Here is a 23,425-nt window from a genome sequence, read left to right on the forward strand (position 1 = left end):
GTCTTTCTCCTTTTGTGTCTTCCAGGACATTGGCACGTCCTGATTCTCCTCTAACTTTTCTGTGCACTGTTTCAGTCTCCTTCTAGGACTTCACTTTTTCCACCTACTTCATAAATGGTAAACTCTTGGTGGTGGAGGTAGGTGTGTCTCGATCTCATTGCACTCACTTCTCATCCAACACAGTCTTCCTGAGGTGCCTCGTCCGCTTCAATCACTTCAACAATCATCTCGACATATTCTGATTATTCCTCAAGCCCTCTCCCCAGCTCAGACCTCTCTCCTGAGTAGAATACCATATAGCCAGCTGGCTGCTGGACATTTCCACATGGATGTCCCAAGTGCATCTAAAACTCAACAACTCCAAATCAGACCTCAGCATCATTCCTTTCCCAGACGAGCTCTTCCTTCTTTATTCTCTAACCCAGTGGCTGGCATTCTTATTCTCCAGAAAGAGGTATGAGTCATGTCTACTTCCCCTCATAGTCCTTCTCTTCACTCCCATGTTTTGTTACTCATTTCTACCATTTCCACTGCATTAATGTCACCTGAATGTGCCCTACTCTCTACATCTCCCGTGCTATCATTCTTCCAGGTCATTTTATTTCTCACCTGAATACCTACCTTGGTATCCTAATCATTTCTCTTTTCTCATCTGCTCTCCTCCAATCAACAGTGATCTTCCTAACTTGTTCATCTGTCCACGCCACTACCTTGCTTAAATCCTTCAAAGACTCTGCATACCTTCAGGATAACTCCTTAGCATGGCATACACGGCCCTTCACAGCCTCATCTTACTTCGATATCTTCTCTTACTATTTACTTCCTCCTGGAGCTGTTCATTTCAGCCTTATTTAGTAAGCGGTTTCCCAAAAATGCTACTCTTTCCCTTGCTTTAAAGGCTTTGAAAATGCTGGTCTTCCTAAAAGGATAACCTCTTTGACTTTTCACTTCAACAACTTCCTAACTTATCTTAGGTCCAGAAGCATCCCCAGTCTCCGCCCTCCCCAAATCTGGACTATGTATCCTTCAACCATTCCCCAATCACACCTTGACTTATGCTGACCATACCTCTCCTCACATATTATTGCTATTCTTTGGTTTTGTTTTGTTCTCCATTAGACCCTAAGGTCTTTGAAGACGGGGACCACATCTTATTTTCTCTTTTATCCCTATCGTCTAGCAGAAAGCACAGCATATAATAGATACTCAGTACAAGTTGATTAGTGAATCGGTAAATAAATGTGCTCTATGTTTTAACTATCTGTATGAATTTATTATTATTATCCCTTTAAAACCTCTCCTCTGAATCCTATTATTTCATCCTTTATTCATTTCCTTGATCATATAGAAATGTTTTCTAATAAAAAATAACAGAAATAAAAGCTGGAAATATTTATGTGTATCTTCGAGGCTGATGATATTAACAAGTAGCAAAACAAGCAAAAGTTTTATTTTATTTAATCTTAAGAACTTTAAGAAGGTAAAAGGAGGCATGTGAAAATAAAAAGTACATTTAAATTACCATTAAAAAGGATAAAAACAACATAAGAACATTTAGGTAACCTGGGAGACTTTAGATTCAATGGCTTGATGTTCTTTTTTAACTCCACCAAACTCTACCAAAGTAAAAGAATCAAAGTTCATTTAATAGCTAAAGGAGGGAATTATTTCCAAATTATTGCCCAGGACCTAATTCAGATCAAGTAGGTCATTTAAGTTAGACTAAATATAGGCCAACTTCATGATGTTCGTTCACATACTCAGAAATTAAGCAGAAGCTACTCTTTGTACAAGACGTTGTCACAGGCATTTTAAGTGGCTGGTTTGGAAATATGGGGACATTGAGCTCTTCTCTGAAATCACACGCTTGTGAAGATTATTAAATGCTTAGCTGTTCTTGATGAAACAATGTACCCTTGAACTGCTCATTTAGCATTGTTCAAAATATTAACATTCAAAATGAGTCCAAACTGCTTTGTAAAAGAATTTATTTTAGAGAGACTTTCTAGAATAGGGCTAGTTGTTGTTTCACAAATTCATGGGCATCATATAGTCGCTTCCCTCATTTGTCCTGTAAGATATTTACAGGTCTATATCAGCAGACAACCCTAAGAATTCAAGAAGATGACTAAGTATTTGATCATAAAAAAGTAAAACAGGAGTAGGTAACGTGACACCCCATTTGGCAGCAGATAGATATTAGATAGATATTAGAAAGGTATGGAGGTGTCCAATCAGCAACCAACAGCAAAGAGACTTTAAAGCTTAGAGTTTCCTTTTTAATTTCCTCTTTAGAAATTCTGACTCTTGTGCTACCTGGTATTTTTTATTCTCAGTAAAAAAAGAAACACACTCTTTCAGTTCTCTCTTATTTCACCTACCAAGTATCCTTGGGAAAGAAGATTTACCTCCAGGCTCTCACTTTTTTTGTTCTAATCATAAGTCTAATTTTTTTTTGTTCTAATCGTAAGAATGGCAATTGCTCCTTCTTCCAATCTCATAAAAGTGACTCAAAGTGTTAGTCATTTTTTTTTCACAGAAGCATTAATAGAAGCATGAAACAATTGGGAATATGAAACAAGAGAGAGAACCAGAATTGTCCCTAAATAACCAGTTGAGGAGGTCATCCTGGACCCAACGCTGTGATAGGTACAAGATAGCGAAATCACTTAGTGGCCTGAGAAACAGTAGGGAGAAGAAAGAGAAGGCACAACAGTGCCTGTTGGTGCTTAAAGATTTGGTTTGTGCATGAAAATGAAAAGACTTCACTATCACCCAGGTCATGAAGTAGCTGGGAGGCCTTTGGCTCATGGTCAGGCATTAATAATGTACCCTTTTTCCAAACCACTCACAACTTTTGTGTTGCTCTTTTTTAACCTCTTTCTTATTATTTATTTTCCTGGTCAAAGGTTCTAGTGATAATAGTTCTAATAAATGTTTTTCTTCTCTAAAATGTTACAGAAGACAGAGGCCACATTATTATCCAACTGATGGACCTATGTACATCTCTCTGACTGTTTTTAGTTCTTTTTATTTCTTATGAAATTACTTCCAGAGAGAGCAAACTGGCTGTTCATCAAATCATTTTACCTTTCCTTCTGAGCAGACAGCTACATTTCTTTACCTCCCTTGCAGTAAGATGTGAACCTGTGACTCGATTCTTGCCAAAGGAATGTCATCAGAAGTGATATAAACCACTACCAGTACTGGTCCATAAAATTACCCCATCTGACCCTCCACTCCTTTTCTTCCCTTCTGTGGTGGATATATGTCTCAGCCCAGGGTGACCTTGAAAGACACATGTTAAAGATGACAGTCTCCAAAAGTTTGGGTCCTTGCATGAAGCATTGCCCCTTGCCATATCTGAGAAATACATTTCTCTTGTAATATTTCAGAGTTTGTCTGCCTTAAGAGCTAAAGTTATTTTAACACAGATGGTATCCAGAAATAGACCACAAGAAAATAATGTTAGAAAAATACTGTCAATATTTCTAAAGTCTATTTTTTCTTCTACTTTTTAAAATAAATGCCCTTATTTATCCCAATTTGCAAGGTTTTACCCATTACTGTTGTCACTTCCAGGACTCCAAAGTTCTGCTTAACCTGGCACTAAGGCTTTGTGAATAATAGCAGAGGAGGTATTGAAACAAAATGCCACTGAACACAGTGCTACAGATGTGGCAGCCTGGAGCACTCAAAAATTATTTGGTCAGAAGACATAAAAAGACACTGAGGAATCTATTCCATGTAAGAGTTCACAGTTACATTCTCTTTTCCTATCTTTTCTTCCAAGAAATAAACCAGTGTGTAGGGTTCTAAAATGAGAATCTCTTCTGAGACAGCCCATGGTCATTTGGTTGTAACTGTCTGCAAGCAGCCACAAATAAATTCTCCAGGTGTTTGTTTGTTTTCTTGGTTTGTTATGGTGACCGCATGTGAATGTTATCTATCCACCTGGTATTTAGCAGTAGCTGCTTCTAACAAGTAAATGATTTATGCCCTCCACCAATAATAATACCCTATTATTATGGAGCAAATAACAGTCACTATACATTTAATAGTACACTGTTGAATCTCAGAAAAAGTCAAAATGTTTGAGTATTTAAGCAGGAATATAACAAAAAAGAAATTAAGAGAACATTTGCTAAAATAGTCCATGATAATTTTATACCCAGCTTTCTTGACTCAGGAGCTAAAGCTTGTACTTCCACACTATTTGCTTCCAAAAGACGAGAATTAAATAACTTATAGGATACTTTGAGTAACTAGCATCATGAAAGAACACATACAAGATGCACAATCCACAGATAACTAAGAAAGCTCAATATGAACCATATATGATAGAGGGTAGGATAAGACATAACAAAGGAGATACTACAAAGAAGGTAATAAAATTTAAATCTTACTTGCCTGAAAAACATACTGTAGAAATATGAGGGAAAATGGGGCTTTAAAGAGAGACATCTGCATTCAAATCCCAGCTCTACCTCCTGCTATATGTGAGATCTTGGGAAAATTATTTGATCTTCCCATGCCTCGATTTCTTCCTCTGCAAAATGGGTCTAATAAATCTCTAGTTCATATGGCTAGGAGGAGAATTGGTGTGTAAAGTGGCATATGGTAGGCAGTTACTATACATTATAGTTATTAGTATATCTGGAAAAGATTTATTATTGACTTAAAAATCATATTTTTTTTCCAATATGAAATAAAGACATTGAAGTTTTCTACTGAAAAGCTCTTTGGAGATTTCTTTTCCTAATCCATCTACCACATTGGCAAAAATAGCATTGCAAGTTTGACTTGGCTAAATCTGCTTCATTCATCTGTCAACAAGAATCTAGGGTTCAAACTGAGTTGACAATTGTTGAAGGCGGGCGGGAAAGAACAGGCTGCATGACAGCGTCACATTTCACACCTCCGAGGGCTCTGGCTACCAACAAAAACATCATATCTCTGTCAGTCAAGCATACTTATAGGGCTTGATAGATTGCTACAAATCCAGTTAAAACAGGTCTCCTGACTCTTTTCTGGCTACAATTCTAGGACTTGCCTCATTCTCTGACCTGTGAATATTAGAAAGGCACTTCCTTTTGAGAGAAAAGGACTGAGAGAGTGTGCCCCACATTAACTCTAAAAAAGGTCAAAACTAATTGCAACAGTTGCTACATTTGAAAACTGAAATAATTTTGCAAATTTTGATTAAACTCTTTGCTTCTTATTGAAACATGAATGCCTTTATTTTTTAAATATCCAAAAATAGAAGGTGCAATTTCATGTCATCTGGATTCAGGTAACAAAATGGTCAGGCAAATCATTCTAGCAAATTCATTTGTGATATCCGAGCTAGGTGCTCAAAGCATTTGCATGGAGTTCTTCAGAGCAATAATTTAATACATGTTATCTTTAAGAGAAAGAAAATAGGAAAAAGGCATCTGATACTCACATAAAAATAAATTATATACTTTATCATAAAATTGCTCCATTGCTGCCTTTTGTAGCTGAGACTCCTATAGTAGCAATATCCTTTTGTCAAAATGGATAAGGCTGAGTAATATGCTGAATAGCTTCTTAGAAAGTAAATTGATATGTGGGATCTTATTCAAGTTGTAATTCAAGTTTTAAATTATAAATTATCACAATATGCAAGAAAGAGAAACTGAAAAAGAAACAGCCACACGTAAGTCTACTGGAATATATCCATGTTTTCCAAATCTATATCAAACGCAGATGCAAATGAAAAGGATACTCGCTTAAATTTTATAATTCAATATGGATTTTTGAAAATCTTACTTGAGAGCATTACTTCACAATGACAATGAAAAAAGATGACTTTCAGTAAAAATTAAATCTGCCATTTCACCTGAGCCAAGGAGCCCTTTGTTTGTTTATTTAAATGAGTGCCCTAACATTGTTTTTTTTGCACTATTAGAGCATATTTTGTAGAAAAATGGAAGCAAAATGACCAGAAAACACATTTAAAGACACCAAGTTACACCTTAAATCCTCTATGCACATGAAGCCACAGCTCTACAGAAGCTCAGGGATAGAAGGAAGCTCTAAGAACTCACTTGATACAGGTTCTGTCCCAATGATTGCTCACTAGGAGCAACACTATTTAACATCTTGGACACATTTGTTCATTACATTTAGTTTATAGAATGAAGGCAAGGGCAATTGCAGTTAAAATAGCAACATGTGCCTTGATATTTTACCCAATTTCTTATTTGTGAAGATAGTTGAATACTTTCTAAAAAACACAAAATTAGGAAAGTAAAATTTTCCTGAAAATAACATTGCAGAAACCATTCGATTTCAGTTCATGGAAAAGAGGTAAAACAACAACAACAAAAATACACATAAATGAAAATAATACTAAAAATAGGAATAGTCTAGTCACTAAAATTAAATTTTCAGTAGTTGGATATTGCCTCCACCTAAATATATTGTTATTAAATCTATCTAGTCGTGATGATGCTGCTCCTCATTAATTTTTATTCATATGCAAGAAACACAACCAAAATTGTTATAAAGCCATGTCATAGCGTGGAGTCATATACCCCAGCAAAACATGTTCTTAATCTCAATCCATTCTTGTGGTGTGAACTCATTGTAAATAGGACCTTTTGGTGAGGTTATTTCAGCTAAGATGTGGCCCACCTGAATCAGGATGGGTCCTAATCCTATCACTGGAGGGGCTTATAAAGGCCACAGAGAGAGAGGCCACGGGGAGCAGCTGGAAACTGGAAGTCATCAGAACCCAGAGGAGAAAGGGGAAGATGCTGTCATGTGCATTGCCATGTGATAGAAAAGCCAAGGCACCCCAAAGATTGTTGGCCAGCCAGAAGATACTGATGCTGGGAGGAAGCAAGCCTTTTAGCCTCCGAAACCATGAGTGAATAAATTCCTGTTGTTAAGCCAACCCATCGTATGGTATTTATTTTAGCAGCCAGGAAATTAAAATGGGCCATCTACTCTATAGCAAAATCTGATGGAAGGCAGCTACTTCTTTGATTTATCTTTCAGTCAATATGAAAACTCATGATTATACCTCATTTCTTGATTTTGATGCACTTTGTTAAACACATTATAACTTCTTTAAAATGCAGTGGGGCAGTATTAATGCTTGTTTTTTAGATTAGCCATTTTACACTTTAGGTCATGCTTTTATTATATGTAATTATTTGCATGAAGGAATATAAATTGACCCATGGCCTTCCAAACCTGTCTAACAATTATCCATATTATAGCATGCTTATAATTTGTAAGGCATAGGGAATACCATGATAAGTGAAAGGGGTTTAAAATCAGACATATCTAATTGGAGCCCAACTTGGCAAACCATCTAACTATGCAATTTTTCACAATTAACCGCTCTGAGCCTCAATTTCCTTACTGAACAATGGAAAGAGTAACATCAGAGGGTTGTTGTGAGAACAAAATTAAATCATGCATGTAAAGTGCCTAGAATAATGCCTACCATATAGTAGGGGCTTAATAAATACTAGTTTCCTTTCTTTTTTATACAGCAAGAAAAGGAAGTACAGTTGAAATCTTCAGGTAGAGAATTCAGATAGCCCCAAGAAAGCAAAAGCTATATGGCTGCCTAAATTTGTAAGGGACCAAAGAGGAAATTCTAGAAAACTGAAGGTCATTATAAGACAGAAATGAAATTTAACTACCTTTTGGCATGCCTAATACTTACATCCAGGAAAAGACGCCTTGAACACTACAGTCTAGCTGTAATCTCCAGAGTTTCCTCTGGGTAGTAATGGTTTGTTTCTAGTTTTAAAGACAGAAGCTTAAATATGAAGTCAAAGAGAAAAGGCTCCTAGACCTGGGGCATGCCATCTGTCTAGCATTAAGCAAGAGTTGAAAGTCAAAGGAAAGTCATTTCTAACATGATTTATGGCCCATCCTTTAATGTGGCAGGAAGACTGCAAAAGATATTTGGAAGCCAATGCTTCCTCTGAATAAAGTAAACGAGGATCTGTTAAGCCCTCTCCCTGGACCACGCTGGCCTGTTAGATAAGTTGCCAATGTGGAGTCTGTGAACCCTGGAGCAAACTGGCTATCTGGAATGAGAAAATATCTCAAGGCCAATGATCATTGCTACCGTAAACGCACAGTACCCAGAATAAACACTGGGGTCAGACAACAGATATCCAGGATATTACTCAAAAACACATCTAGCTCAAAGCTGACAAGATAATCTGTTCCTGTGAGTGCAAAGCAGACTGGAATGCTGCAGCTATGACCTACCCAAGGAAAGAAAAAAGAAAGTGAAACTCTCCAAGGACTCCAACTCATACTCTTTATGCAGGCAAAACTCCAACAGACTTCAAAGAGAGCATGGCCTAAGGAGAGAATACTGGCCCAAGCCCTCAGGGGGTATCATTTCCAAGATCCTATTGCCATCTACGTTTGGTGGACTGGCAAATGCAAATATTTCATATACAAGCTTAAACAGATGAAAAAAGAAGTGTGAAATAGCTTGGAGATTTGCTTGCAAAAGAAATCTCAGAATTCCACAAAAAACATTTAAAATCAGGATCTTCATAAATTATTCCAAAAGCCTCAAGAGAGTGATTGGTTTGTGATCATATCAAAAATAAAAGTTTTTTTTTTAATTGACAAATATTGCAATCCAAACTATCACACGATCACGAAAGAGTATATATAAAAATAATTTGCCAAGCAATGTTCAGTTATCCCATTTAAGTAACTATTAAGAGGTTGGTAACACTTTTATAATTGAAATACAGATTATATTTTGATATCTTTACAAAGTTTTAACATACGTGATCCTGATTAATGTAGAAGAGCCAAACTGCAGCAAATATACTTACAGGAGGACCTATGGGGAAAGGGAGGTAGAGAGAGGAAAAAAAAGGGGGAGAAAAACCAGTGAATATGCAAAATATTAAGAGTAAATTAAAGATTAAAGCATCATTAAAACCATCAGCACAATACAAAGGACATGAAAGCCATATTGGATTTAGTGATCCTTAATCTTTTTTAGATCGTAGGCCCTTTTGAGTCCTTCTTAGAAAATGTATGTACACATAACACATAAAACTCTGATTCCCTGATTCCCTTCTATTTATCTATAGATAAATGAAGGGTTCACATACCTTTAGGTAAAGACTGTAATTTATAAACCTAAAATTTTAGGTAAAATATGAATCAGAAAGAGTTGAGGTCATTTATGATAGACTAGTTATAGAGTAACTGATATATAACTTCTTGATTAGTAAAGTGCCCAAATCAGAAATGTTTCCATCATTTGTTCTAAGAATGTTTTCCATTCAACAGTATTGCACATATAAAAGACTAAGTCCTAACATTTCTTTAGGTTTCTTTAAAACTATGTATTCTTATCAAACTACAGGCAAATCCTAAGAGGATTTCAATGTTTCACACATGATGTGCCCAATTACAAACACCAGTTCCAAGTAGCCTAAATATTGTTGGGCATTACCTTTTATATTTTCTATAAAGCTTTGTACAAGTACAAAATTCATTTTTCTCAATCCTCTTTTTTGCCTTTTTAAAAAGCAGTTTTATTGAGATATATTACACACCAGTCTATCTGAAGCATACAATCAATGGTTTTTAGTATAATCACAGAGTTGTGTGTTCATCACCACACTCAATTTTAGAACATTTCATTACTCCAAAAAGAAAAATCCCATACCCTATAGCAATCACCTCTCAATCTCTCTACCCTTCTCCAGCCCTACATAACCATTAATCTATTTCTGTATCTATACATTTATTTAAATTTACATTTAATATAAATGGAATCATAAAATATGTAGTACTTGTGTCTAGTTTCTTTCAGTTAGCACACTGTTTTCTTAAAATATATATATTTTTTTAATTAGAGGAGATGTAGGTTTACAGAAAACCCATGTACAAAATACAGCATTGCAATATACCCCCTATTGTTGACATTTTGCATTAGTATGGTACCTTTCTTACAATCAATGAAAGAATATTGAAATAGTACTATTAAATATAGTCCATGTTTTACATTAGGTGTATTTTCCCCCATATGCCACCCCATTACTAATAATTTGTAACAGTATTGTATGTTTGTTATAACTCAACCTTATACTTGTACTATTGACCCCAGTCCATCAACCACAACAGGGTTCACTGTGTTATACAGTCCCATGTTTTACCTTGAAATTTCATTCTAGTAACACATATGACCTCCAAACTTCCCATTTCAACCACATTCATATACATAGTTCAGTGCTGTTAACTACACTCACAATAATGAGTTGCCGTCACCGCCATCCATTTCCAAACCTTTATAATCAACCTGAATAGAAATTCTGTACAAATTAAGCATGAGCTCCCCATTCCCTACTCCAATCTATTCCCTGCTAACCTATATTCTAAATTCTAACTTGATGAGTTAGCTGCTTATAATTAGTTCATATCAGTGAGATCATACAATATTTGCCCTTTTGTGCCTGGCTTATTTCATTCAGCATAATGTTCTCAAGGTTCATCCATGTTGTTGCATGCTTCAGGACTTCATTCATTTTTTATAGCTGTATAATATTCCATCACATGTATGTACCACATTTTATTTATCCACATTATCATACCACATTTTATTTAGCAACCTGGGTTGCTTCCATTTTTGGCAATTGTAAATATTGCAGCTATGAACAACAGTGTGCAAATATCTGAGAGTACCTGCTTTCAATTCTTCTGGGTATATATACCTAGTAGCGGGACTGCAAAGTCATATGGTAATTCTATACTTAGCTTCCTGAGGAACTGCCAAACTGTCTTCCACAGTGGCTGCATCATTTTACAATCCTACCAGCAATGAATGAATGTTCCTATTTCTCCATATCCTATCCAACACTTGCAATTTTTTGTTTTTTTAATCATAGCAATTCTGGTAGGTGTGAAATGACATCTCACTGTGGTTTTGATTTGCATTTCCTTGCTAGCTAGTGATGTTGAGCATATTTTCACATGATTTTTAGCCATTTGTACATCCTCTGTGAAGAAATGTCTCTTCAAGTTTTTTGTCCATTTTTAAATTGGGTTGTCTCTTTATTTTTGAGTTGCAGGATTTCTTTATATAATCTGGATATTAAACCCTTATGAGATACGTAGTTTCCAAATATTTTCTCCCATTGAATAGGTTGTCTTTTCACTTTTGTGAGAAAGTACTATGATACACAAACATTTTAATTTTGAGGTGTCTCATTTATCTATTTTGCTTCCCTACATTTTCTTCTAGGATTTTTATAGTCCTGGCTCTTAAATTAACATATTTGAGATAGCGGTGTGAGATAGTGGCCCTCTTTCATTCTTATGCATACGGATATCCAGTTCTCCCAGCATCATTTGTTGAAGAGGTTACTCTTTCCCAAATATGAGAACTTGGCAGCCTTGTCTAAAACCAATTGGCCAGAGATGTGAGACTTTATTTCAGAACTCTCAATTTGATTCCATTGGTCAATATATCTATCCTTGTGCCAGTACCATGCTGTTTTGACCATTGTAGCTTTGTAAAATGTTTTAGAATCAGGAAGTGTGAATCCTCCAACTTTGTTCCTCTTTTTTCAAGATGTTTTTGGCTATTCAGGAACACTTATCCTTTCAAATAGATTCAATGATTGGCTTTTCCATTTCTGCAAAGTTGGCTGTTGGAATTTTGATTGGGATTGAGTAGAATCTGTAAATTATTTTGAGTAGAATTGCCATCTTAACAATATTTAATCTTTTTATCCATGAACATGGAATGTCCTTCCATTTATTTAGGTCTTTGATTTCTTTTAGCAATGTTTTGTAGTTTTAAACAGTTTTCTGGTTAAATTTATTCCTAGATATTTGATTCTTGTCATTGCTATTGTGAATCCACTTTTTTTCTTGATTTCCTCCTTAGATTGCTCATTACTAGTGATAGGAACACTACTGGTTTTTGTGCATCAATCTTATACCCCGCCACTTTACTGAATTTGTTTATTAGCTCTAGTAGCTTTGTTGCCGATTTTTTGGGACTTGCTGTATATATAGGATCATGTTATTGCAAGCAGTGAAAGTTTTACTTCTTCCCTTCTAATTTGGATGACATTTATTTATTTATTTAGCCTAATTGCTCTGGCAAGAACTACCAGTATAATGATGAATAACAATGGTGACAGTGGGCATCCTTGTCTTGTTTAAGATCTTAGAAGGAAAGTTTTCAGTCTTCCATCATTAAGTATGAAGTTAGCTGTAGGTTTTTCCTATATGCCCTTTATCATATTGAGGAAGCTTCCTTCTATTCCTATTTTTCTAAGTGTTTTTATCTAGAAAGGTTGCTGACTTTTGTCAAATGCCTTTTCTGCGCCAATGGAAACAATCATGTTTTTTTTTTCCCTTCATTTTGTTGATGTGATGTATTACATTGATTGATTTTCTTTTGTTGAACCACTCTTGCATACCTGGGGTAAAACCCACTTGATCATGATATATAATTCTCTTGATGTGTTGTTGGATTTGATTTGCATGCATTGTTGAAGAGTTCTACAGATATATTCATAAGAGAAATTGGTATGCACTTTTCTTTTCTTTTAGTATCTTTATCTGGCTTTGGTATTAGGGTGATGTTGGCCTCATAGAATGAGTTAGGTAGTGTTCCCTCCTCTTAATTTTTTTGTAAGAATTTAGGCAGGATTGGTATTAATTCTTCTTGGAATGGTGGATAGAATTCACCTATGAAGCCATCTGATTCTGGGCTTTTCTATATTAGAAGTTTTATGATGACTGGTTCAATATCTTTACTTGTAATTGGCCTATTGAAATCTTCCATTTCTTCTTGAATCAGTGTAGGTTGTTTGTGAGTTTCTAGGAAATTGTCCATTATCTAATTTTTTGGCAAACAATTGTTCATAGTATTCTCTAAGGGTCCTTTTTATTTTTGTTGGGTCAGTTGTAATGACCCCCTTTTCATTTCTGATTTCATTTATTTGCATATTCTTTTTTTCTTTATTAGTCTAGCTAAGGATTTGTCAAATTTATTGACCTTTTCAAAGAACAAACTTTTGATTTTGATAATTCTTTCTGTTTTTGTTTGTTTGTTTGTTTGTTTTTTATTCTCAATGTCACTTATTTCTGCTCTAATCTGTGTTATTTCTTTCCTTCTGCTTGATTTGGGGTTAATTTCCTGTTCTTTTTCTAGTTCTTTCAGGCATGCACTTAGGTTTTTGATTTTAGCTTTTTCTTCTTTTCTAAAATAAGCATTTAGTGCTATAAATTTTGCTCTTCAAACTGCATTCACTGTATCCCATAAATTTTGATATGTTGTATTCTTGGTTTCATTTGTCCCAAGATATTTACTGGTTTCCCTTGCAATTCCTTCTTTGACCCACTGATTGTTTAAGAGAATGTTATTTAACTTTGAAATGTTGTGGATTTTCTAGTTCTCTCCCTGTTATTGATATCCAGCTTCATTCAATTATGGCCAGAAAAGATGCTTTGTTTAATTTCAATCTTTCTAAATTTATTGAAATTTGTTTTGTGACCCAACATGTGGTCCATCCTAGAGAGTGATCCATGTGTACTTGAGAAGAATGTACATCCTGCTATTTTGGGGTACATTATTCTGTATATGTCTGTTAGGTTCAGTTCATTCATCAAGTTCTCTGTTTCTGTATTAATCGTCCATCTAGATGTTTTATCTATTGATGAGAGTGGTGTTTTGAAGCCTACAACTATTATCATAGAAGTGTCTATTTCTCCTTTCAGTTTTGCCAGTGTTTGCCTCATGTGTTTTGGGGCACTGTGCATAAATATTTATTTATTTATGATTGTTATTTCTTCATGGAGAATATCCCCTTTCATTAATATACAGTGTTCTTCATTGTCTCTTGTTACATCTTCTGACTTAAAGTCTACTTTGTCCAATATTAGTATAGCTACTCCAGTTGTTTTTTTGTTTGTTTGTTTGTTTTGTTTTTTGGTTACTATTTGCATGGCATATCTTTTTCCATCCTTCCATTTCCAACCTGTTTGTCTAAGGTTGTAAACAACATATAGTTGGATCATGCTTTTTTCTCCACTCTACCAACCTGGGTCTTTTGATTAGGGAGTTTAATCCATTAACATTCATTGTTATTACCGTAAAGGCAGTACTTACTTCAGCCATTTTGTCCTTTGGTTTTTATATGACATATCTTTTTTTTTTTCCTTTTCTTTTCTTTTGTTTTTTTTTTTTTTTTTTTTTTTTGTCTCCTTTTTCCTTTAATACAACCTCCTTTATTGTATAGCTGATCTTTGGGATGTGTCTGAACATTTTCTCATTTCTGCTTCTGTGCATTTTTAAAATACTTTCTTTGTGGTTACCTTGGGATTTATATTACTCAACCTACATATATAATCTACCAATTTGAAAAGGTACCAACCTAGATTCAATAACACACACATTCTCTGCTCCCATTTCCCTCTTTTTGCCCTCTTTATGTTGTTTTTGTCCCACCATACCACTTTATATTTTGCATGTCCATTACCAGAAAACACGTCTTTTTCTTCTTCAACTGTATTCTGATTCTTATAGGAATTAAAGAGTGGAGTCTGTATTGAGGATATAGTACTGTTGGGTTTTGCATTTACTCTTTTAGTTATGCTTACTGATGATCTTCATTTCTTCACACTACTCCAAGCCACTCTCTCCTGTCTTTTCCTTTCAACTTGCAGAACTCCCTTTAGTAATTCTTGTAGGGCAAGTCTTTTGTTCATGAACTCTCTGTTTCCATTTCTCTGTGTATGCTTTAAACTCTCTCTCATATTTGAAGGGCAGTTTTGCTGCAAAAATAATTTTGTCTGACAGTTTTTCTCTTTCAGTACCTTAAATATAGCATGCCACTGCCTTCTTGCCTTCATGGTTTCTGATCAGAAATCAGCACTTAGTCTGAGTGAGGAGCACTTGCATGTGACAAATCACTTTTCTCTTGCTGCTTTCAGAATTCTTTTTATCTTTGGCATTTGACATTTTGATTAGTATATATCTTAGAGTAGGTCTATCAGGATTTATTCTTTTTGGAATATGTTGTACTTCTTGGACATGCATATTTACATCTTTCATAAGAGTTGGGAAGTTTCTGGCCATTATTTCCTCAAATTTTCTTTCTGTCCTTTTCCCTTCTCTTCTTCTGGTACACCCAAGAGACATATGTTTGTATGCTTTGTGCTGTCACTCAAATCCCTGAGACACTGATCAACTTTTTCTATTCTTTTCTCTATCTGTTCTTCTGACTCTATGATTTTGATTGTCCTGTCTTCTAGCTCACAAATTCTTTCTTCTTCCTGTTCAAATCTTCTGTTCTATGCTTTTAGTGTATTTTTAATCTCTAGTGTGCCTTTCATCCCCATAATTTCTGTTATGTTTCTTTTTATACTTTCAAATTCTTCTTTATGCTCACACATTGTCTTCTTAATATCCTTTATGTCTTTATGCATATTTTCCTTCATCTCCTCAAATTGATTTAGGACATGTTTGAATATCTTTGATTAGTTGTTCCAACTTTGAAGTCTTTTCTGAAGTTTTAAGTTGTTCCCTTGACTGAGCCATATCTTCCTGTTTCTTAGTATGGCTTGTGGTCTTTTGCTGACGTCTAGGCATTTGATTCTCTCAGTGGGTTTACTCTGAAGGTATGTTTCTTCCTCTTGTCTAGGGTTTTGTTGTTGATTGGCTTTGTGTTAAGTATCTTATTTGATGCTTGGTTTAACTTATTCTAGACCACTAGAACAGCCCATGTTTAACTGTTCAGATTTTCTCAGCTCTTCTTCATCTGATCCTTGCACCAGATATGTGATGCCATTTTTAAGATTGCACATTCTGTGCAATTGTTTCACCTCCAGGAGAGACCTTCCTTTTCTCTGTTTTTTCTCTGGGAATCTTGATCTGTTCTGTTTGTTTTTGTGCAGACTTTTCTCCCCAGCTCCTATTATTTCTTAAATTCTTTCCCTCACTCAATGCCCCATTTTGCTTACTTTTTTTCAGTTGTGAGACCTGTCCTTAGAGAAGTTCGTTTTACCCCCTTCCCTTCTTTTAATTCTGTGAGTTTTTCTCTCTCTGGTTTCTTCTCCATTAGGGTTTTCTGCCCTGGGGAACCAGAGGGATAAATCAGAAAGGTGGATCATTTCAGAAAAGTCTATTTTGCCTTTAAGTGTCCCAGATGGCTGAAACTGAATTGGTCACAATTCTTACCAGGCTTTCTATGGCAGTCTTTCTTCTCCACCCCATGCCTGTGGGCCCTTTTGTATGCAGCACTCCTCAGTGGCTCGTGTTCTGATCTGGGTCTCTGCAGACTTAGGTTCCTGTGCCTGGCTATGTGTGGAGTTCCACCTTGCTGCTGTGATTTGGTCTCTGTCCATGGTGAGAGGGACCTGGGACCTTGCTGCCTCTGTGTGGCTCCCAAGCTGAGTGGGATCAAGTGAGGGGATGGGAAATGGGAACAGACTGGCAGTCCAGGATGGGCTTCTCCTACCTGAGATTTTCTGTTTCCTCAATTCAGGATTTGTGCAGTCATTCTCCAGTCTCTACCATCCTTCAGAGTTCAAAGCAAGTGAAATTTTTCCTTTTATTCATAAATCTCTGGGAGGCTTTTTTGAGTGATGCTTATGCCACCATGTTGATGGAGTCACCTTCGGCTCCATAGAATCTTTATTCCTCTTTCTTTCTTTTGACACAAGTATCAACTCAGTGATTACCTGGCTCCACTAATGTTTATAATTCTTTTTTCCTCAAAACAAATTTACAAAGTATCCCCAATTTTAAAAATTCAGAGTTCATAAGTGATAGCTATACATGTTTCCAGTTATTTAGATTAAATGAGTTTTAAAGATGACTTCTGAGAATACTCTTGAAGGAAAGGAGCCCAAATTAATGGATTTTCATAAGCTTTTACTTTGACATCTTTTACAAAAGGGGAAAGAGGGCAAAAAACATCAGTCTGCTTTCTGCTAGTCTTGATAAGCTTGGCAATTGATTGTTTTTAATACTGATAAATACTCCCAGAAAATACTGGAAAAGAACATTTCTCAGCACTCTACAATCACACTTTAAATTTTTCCTCTTATCTTGCAAGGAAGGATAGATGATCTGATGAGCTTTCACATGATCTTTTACATTTCTGGAATCTTAAACTTTATAAACAAATAAAACAGTAGGTGCACTCACTCACATGGATATCTTGGTTTAAATTTTTTTTCAATTTGACTTTTCTAGTTTACTTGGCATATATTGATTTGGCCTGAAACCAAAAAATGTCTGAAGTGGGAGTCAGGACAATTAGCCTGTTTCATAAAAATGTCATTGCCTTGGCCAAATCCCCTGAAGGCTCTGGGCCTCTATTTTCTCAACTACAAAATGAAAGTGCTAGATTGACTACTAAGGCTCCTGCTATCACTAAAATTATATAGTCAGAAAAAAATTTGCATACTGTGAAATGAGAGTAAAAGCCTGACAAAATCATGTCAATTGGATAAAATAATAAACTTTCCAAGTCATGTGCCCCAGTTTCCCAAGGCAGATGTTTTTGCAGAAAACGTACAAACATTTACTGACCACCTACAGAGATGGAAGCATGGATATTGCCACCACACTGTGTGCAGCTAGGAAACCCTCCATTGAACACAAGAAGGACAGACTTGACACAGTAAGGTAAACCAAAACTGTGTATAATTAACAATATTTGGTAAAATATCCTTCCTACAGTTTGGTGGAAATATGGGGAAGATTAAAAAAAAAAAAAACATTCTTTATCTAGCAGACAAGATTTAAACACACACATAGAACCTGCAACAAGACAATACAATCATTAATTAGGAGGAACACATACAGGGATCTAACAAGAACATGAATAGCACAGAGCAGCTGAAAGAGAGACTTACCAGATTCTCCTCTTCGGCCTCTCTTACCTCGCTTCCCTGGAGGGCCTGAAATAATGAAAAATAATGTTTTAGCATGATTTAACTTTTTTCCTGGTTCCAACATGGCTAGTAATCTGTTTTTAACTAGCAACTTCAAGAAAGGGACCAAATATTTGACATGGTTAGCATTGTCTTTCATGTTTCAGTGTAACTTTCAAGCTTCAATTAATTATAAAAGGTGTTCTTGATGTCTAACTATCTAGTATACTTAAGAATGCTGAAGAGTCACAATTTTGTTCCTTCTGCTTGGGTATCATCAATAAAGAAAAGTTTTGCTGAGAAAGTTGGTGGTGCTGAGATGTCATGATTCTTAGGAAAGAATTTTTTCTTCTGTAATTTTCAACAAATTAATAATTGAAAGTACTATATACAAATGGCAGTGGTTTCTTTTCAGTCTGATCCACTGTGAATTCTCTTAAAAATATTTAGTTAGCAGTTAGTTGACTGTATATATTAGTAATGGAAGTAATTTTTACAAATATTTCCATTTTATTAAATGTGAATTTTCATTTTTTGGAATTTCTATAATGGAGACCATTTCAATTTAAATCACATCCCTTTTAACTGGAAAGTGTGTAGGTAATATCTATTAGTCTCGGCTACTATAAGTCTTCAGGGTCTAGCTCATTTTTGTCATTCAATAAATATTTACCTTTTATGATGATCCCATTTAAAAAAAAGGAGGAAACAAAATTTTTTCATTGAGTTTCCTGTAAAGACCACCAAGCTAATATGTATGAGACTTAGCACAAGTGTCTAGACATTCATGGCTGTCAAGCCATTATTCTCAATTATATAAATTCTGTCTTCATTTCCTCGGGAAGGAATAGCTCCTTCTGAATAATGGTTCAGGCAAATAGAAGAGAATAATGAGCCCACAATGAGAATTGTGGTCTTAAAATATTTGCTGGAAGAAGAAGGCCAAGGAAAATAGAGAACTGCCTGGTTTTAAAGAATGAGCTGCTAAGTAGGACTGATGGCTTCCAAACTCTAGAAAGTTCAAAACATAGGCAGCATAGGGCTTGGTATTCAGCAGACTCTCAGTATGGTCCTGAGCTACTGGCTTCCACATGGAAACACTATCATCAGAAATAAAAACATCAGTGGGCCAGTTGGTTTCCCCTCGAAACTTTACACAGAATAAGTCTGGCCATCTGTGTTTTGTAAGAGGTTAAAAACAATCAAGCAATAAAACTGATTGAAATTTTATGAGAAATCATGAGAAGCAGCCTTGCAGCAAAGTCCAAAGCTGTCATTAGAAATTTCAGATTTCTTTCTGGATTCTAGAATAAAGCGAGATTTTCATTATATTCAAGTCATTCTTGGATAGATTGGGAGGAGATGGAGAATCAAGTGAATACTAGTATGTAAATAAAGACCTTTGGGATTCAAAATAAACCCAGTGGAACCCAAATAGGTATGAAAAGTATACACTTATACACACATATACACACGTACATATTGACATATTCTGGTACATTTAAGGTGAGAAATCAGATTTTTTTTCTATTACTAAAACACTTTAAGAAGAATACAGCAACTAAAATATGCCTGTGATATCAGTGGTCCATTTAGTAGGAGTTAAAGATTATGTATAATATGCATACTTGCCTTCTAGAGGCAAAGAAGTTGGAAAGATTAAAATAATATAACTGAAAAAATTTGTTATGACCATGTTGTGAAGGTGGTACAACGAGTTTATGCTCTAATGTTTCCTTCTGTTCCAAACACATGGTTAATTATGAAGAGTGAAAAATTTTTAGAAATATGTGGATTAAAAAAAGAGATGCGCATCTCCATGGACAAGAAATGGACCAGAAATGCAAAGTAGAGAGCAGGGATAAAACCATCTGCCTGCTGGCCTTCAGCTCTAGAAGGAAGATTGATGGCCAGGAATACTATTCCCAAGGGACAGAGTCTCAAATGCTCTCACTTCATAAAGCCACAGGCTGGAGTTCCTGAGGAGAAGCTGGAAAAAAAAGATTACTGCTGCTGACCATAGCTTAGGTCTATGGCTTAAGGGCTGAAGAATACACACAAAATTGCTAAAAAAAAAATCTCTCAAAAAATGAAACAAGATTCTACTGGATTGATACGTAACTCTATGACACCCCCAACACAAAACTAGGACAGGAGTTCTGAAATGGTTGTTAGGAGGTAAGAAGGTAAGGTAAATATAAATGTTAAATGGCCAGATTAGAAAGGGTGAGAACAGAGGAAGGAAAAAAAAAATGGAGACACAAACAGAGGGAAAAATCAACAAAAACAAAACAAAATCCTCCTATACATGATAAATTTAATGCTAAGAAAGGCAGCAAATAACTTCAACAACAGGAGCATGTATTCTTTCTAGTTTAAATTAATCAATTAAATTAATTAATTAAAAAAAACACCCGACAAAGTTCAGTATATTAATTATGCTTTAAGAGATATATCAAGAAATAACTCCAATTAAAGGTTAAGAATTTTTAATTTAAAAAAACAAAAGGAAAAAAGAACAAACAGATTGGAAAGAGAACCCTTTAGAAATCCTGAAAATAAAAAATATAGTCAGTCATTGAAATTTCAAAAACATAAAGTGAGTAAATGCTAGCTTGGACACTGTTGAAGAGAGAACTAATAAACTGGAAGATGCAGAATGCAGCCCAGAGAGACAGATTAAAATTAGAATACCAAACAAAGAGAATAGAGGGAATGGTAGAGAAGCCATTGATAAAGAGATCACAGGCGAGACTTTTCCAGAATTGAACATAGGAATCCTCATATTGAATTTACACTTAAAGTGTCACATAAAAATAATTCACAGTGAAACACATGGAAGTGGAAACATATGAATATTCACGAATAATAGGCAATATTAGAAACTAACAGAGGGAAAATGACAATGGAAGGGAGTTAGACTGGCGGCTATCTCACCCACAGCAAAGAACCAGAAAGTTCCAGCTTGATTTTTATTACATATCCTAGAAGCCTATATTACTTGTTTATTGGAAATCAGCTTATTTGCCATTTCACTTCTTAAAAATATGTTCCTCTTACATAGTAGAATTTATCAAGTAAAAATAATAGATTGTATAAAAGTTTAAACATAACTTGAAATATACTTTTAAAAATATTTCAAGTTATTATATTATAAAAAAATCAAGCAAGAAATCATGAAAAAAAAGTAAGTCAGGAGGCTTAAAGAAATGAATCAAATGTGGAAAATGTGCTTGTTATATTTGGAATTGAGGAAGAACAAATGTAGAAAACTGAAAGGATATTTGGCAAGAAAAATCTATTAGCTATGACAAGGTTTTACTAAGAATTTCATATTTGAAAGAGAATGACAGAGTGAGGCTAAGTGATTAGCAGAAAGGAACCTAAACTCTACTGGGTTTACAAAGAAAATACCAGATTTAAGAGAAGCATGTTAGAATTATTATAAGAAACAGAAGAATGTAGTGAATAATACACTGAACTCAATGAACTAATAAATTATACAAAACTCTCCAAAAGACATAAATATCTTGCCTACAAAGAGAATAAAATTGAAGTGTTGAGTAAGTCTACTGTGCAGATGAGACAATTTGATCCTGCTTCCGAATTTAAGGACAAAAATAATGAAAAATGAAATGGTTGAGATGAATTTAACAATGGACAGCTAGCGCATCATCCAAGTGAGAAGTGGAAAAATCAGAAAAGGCAAACGATAGATGTTTCCCAGATAAAACTGATGTTAGCAATAGTTGAAAACTATGGTGCCCATTTCTTTCTGAACTAAGCGATGAAGTGTCAGTCAAGCATGAGCCATAAGAACAAATACAGAAGCTGGAACAGGACTCGTTCACTGAATTTGGCCAGATCCTTGTGGCAGAAATTCTCAGTGAATTCTATCATCAGAAAGACATGACTCTGCAAAAGAAACCAGTTCAAGAAAAATATGAACAGGTAGAGAAAAAGCAGACATCAACAGCAATAGAAAAAATTGTAAACTGACAAGCAGAGAATTCATGAAATGAAGAGTGAATTACACAAAACAGAGTCTACAAAACAGATTATTCTTCAAGATAAGAAAATTGATGACAACTCTTACTGCTTATGCTTCAGAAAGAGTTCTAGCTTGAAAGAAGATGCAAAAGGTCAGCCTGAGTTAGAAATTAGTACAAATCAACCATATTGTTAAGGCTTCAAAGACAAGTGACAATAAACCCAACCTCAGGCAGGCCCAGTCATCAAATCTCATCATAGCAAGGTCTCTCACGCCAAGCTGGCTCTCTTGGCCCACCACTAATATTGTTGGAGCATTTTCTCCTTACTAATGATGTAGTCACCTGTGATAAGGCTCGTCTCCAAGGTTAGATATGTGCCAAAAATAAACATATGCCTAAATTTGGGCCTTTACATGGGCTGGGGAGTTCCTGGTGGTATCTAGATTAACGTCTGCCTCTGCTCTGGCCCTGAACTCAGCTTCACTGAGGAAACCAGGAAGCCCTTTCTCTTCCATGGTGATGATGGCATGGTGAATGCTGATGCCAGGGCCCTCTGTTGTTCCCCGTAATTCCCAGTATAATCTCACAAGTAGGAGGATCTCCATCATTACCTATTCAATTTGTACCTCTTCTAGTGCCTGGTAGGTTTGTTTTTCTAGATGTAAAAATATATTATCTGAAATTTCACCTAGAACAAAGTATCTTTTAAGATATAACCTTTTATAACTCTCTTGAAAATGCAAGTTCAGTTTCGTTAATGTGATTGGTAAATGATTTGAAATGTTGAGTAATACTTTCTATCATGTTTTAAAGTAATGAAAAACTAAAGTCTGCTATCAAAACAAGACAATATATAATTAAATTAAGTGGGTAGCATTGATTATAAAGTTGTGAGTCACAAAGGAAGGTCCAATGAATACTGCAGTGTCACATAAAGCTTGTCAATGACGTGAAACTTGGGCAGGGTTGGATTTGGATCATAGGGGCAAAGAATGAGTCTTCCACCCAGAACAAACATATCAAAGAGGATTATATATAAAATTAGAAATGAACATAGTAGCTTTATGTTACACAGTGGAGACTTACCTACTATGAATAGCATGCGTGTTGGAGGGCTTGGAAATTACAGCAGGAAAAGTAAAACAGGCTCAGATTTTGAGCAGCTTTGAAAGACAAGAAGAAAAGTCTAGCTGTTATGTGAGAGAGAACAGGGTGTTATGGAAAGCTTTTGAGAAGAGGCCTACTATAAAGTTTCTGTTTAAGGAAACTGAATGCACCAATGGTTTGAAGGATGGATTAAAAGGAAAGAATGAAAAAGGAGAAGAGCTAGATAGGGACAGTTGCAGTAACAAAAGAATAGGGCAATGAAGTATTAAAGTGAATTAATGATAACAATATTGGAGGAAAGGGCAGAAACCAGAGGCACCCAGAACAGGTTGGCCAGCTGTGAAGACAGATGATAAACCTGAGTGGTTATAAAGATTATATCTCACACCTTGAGGTCT

At 35.4% G+C, this 23,425-nt stretch overlaps 1 protein-coding gene across 1 annotated transcript in view; it reads right to left on the minus strand.

Annotated features, from left to right (window-relative positions):
• The window catches only part of COL25A1 (collagen type XXV alpha 1 chain), a 504,164-nt gene that overhangs the window by 205,833 nt on the left and 274,906 nt on the right, over window positions 1–23,425 (minus strand). The window contains exons 3-4 of the mRNA XM_037830440.1: window positions 17,911–17,955; window positions 8,850–8,857 (exon numbers count right to left, since the gene is read on the minus strand). Of these exons, the coding sequence (XP_037686368.1) occupies window positions 8,850–8,857; window positions 17,911–17,955 (53 nt within the window). The remainder of the gene's footprint in view (window positions 1–8,849; window positions 8,858–17,910; window positions 17,956–23,425) is intronic.

The sequence above is a fragment of the Choloepus didactylus genome, chromosome 3, assembly GCF_015220235.1.
Source record: "Choloepus didactylus isolate mChoDid1 chromosome 3, mChoDid1.pri, whole genome shotgun sequence".
In the NCBI taxonomy this organism is placed as follows: domain Eukaryota; kingdom Metazoa; phylum Chordata; class Mammalia; order Pilosa; family Megalonychidae; genus Choloepus; species Choloepus didactylus.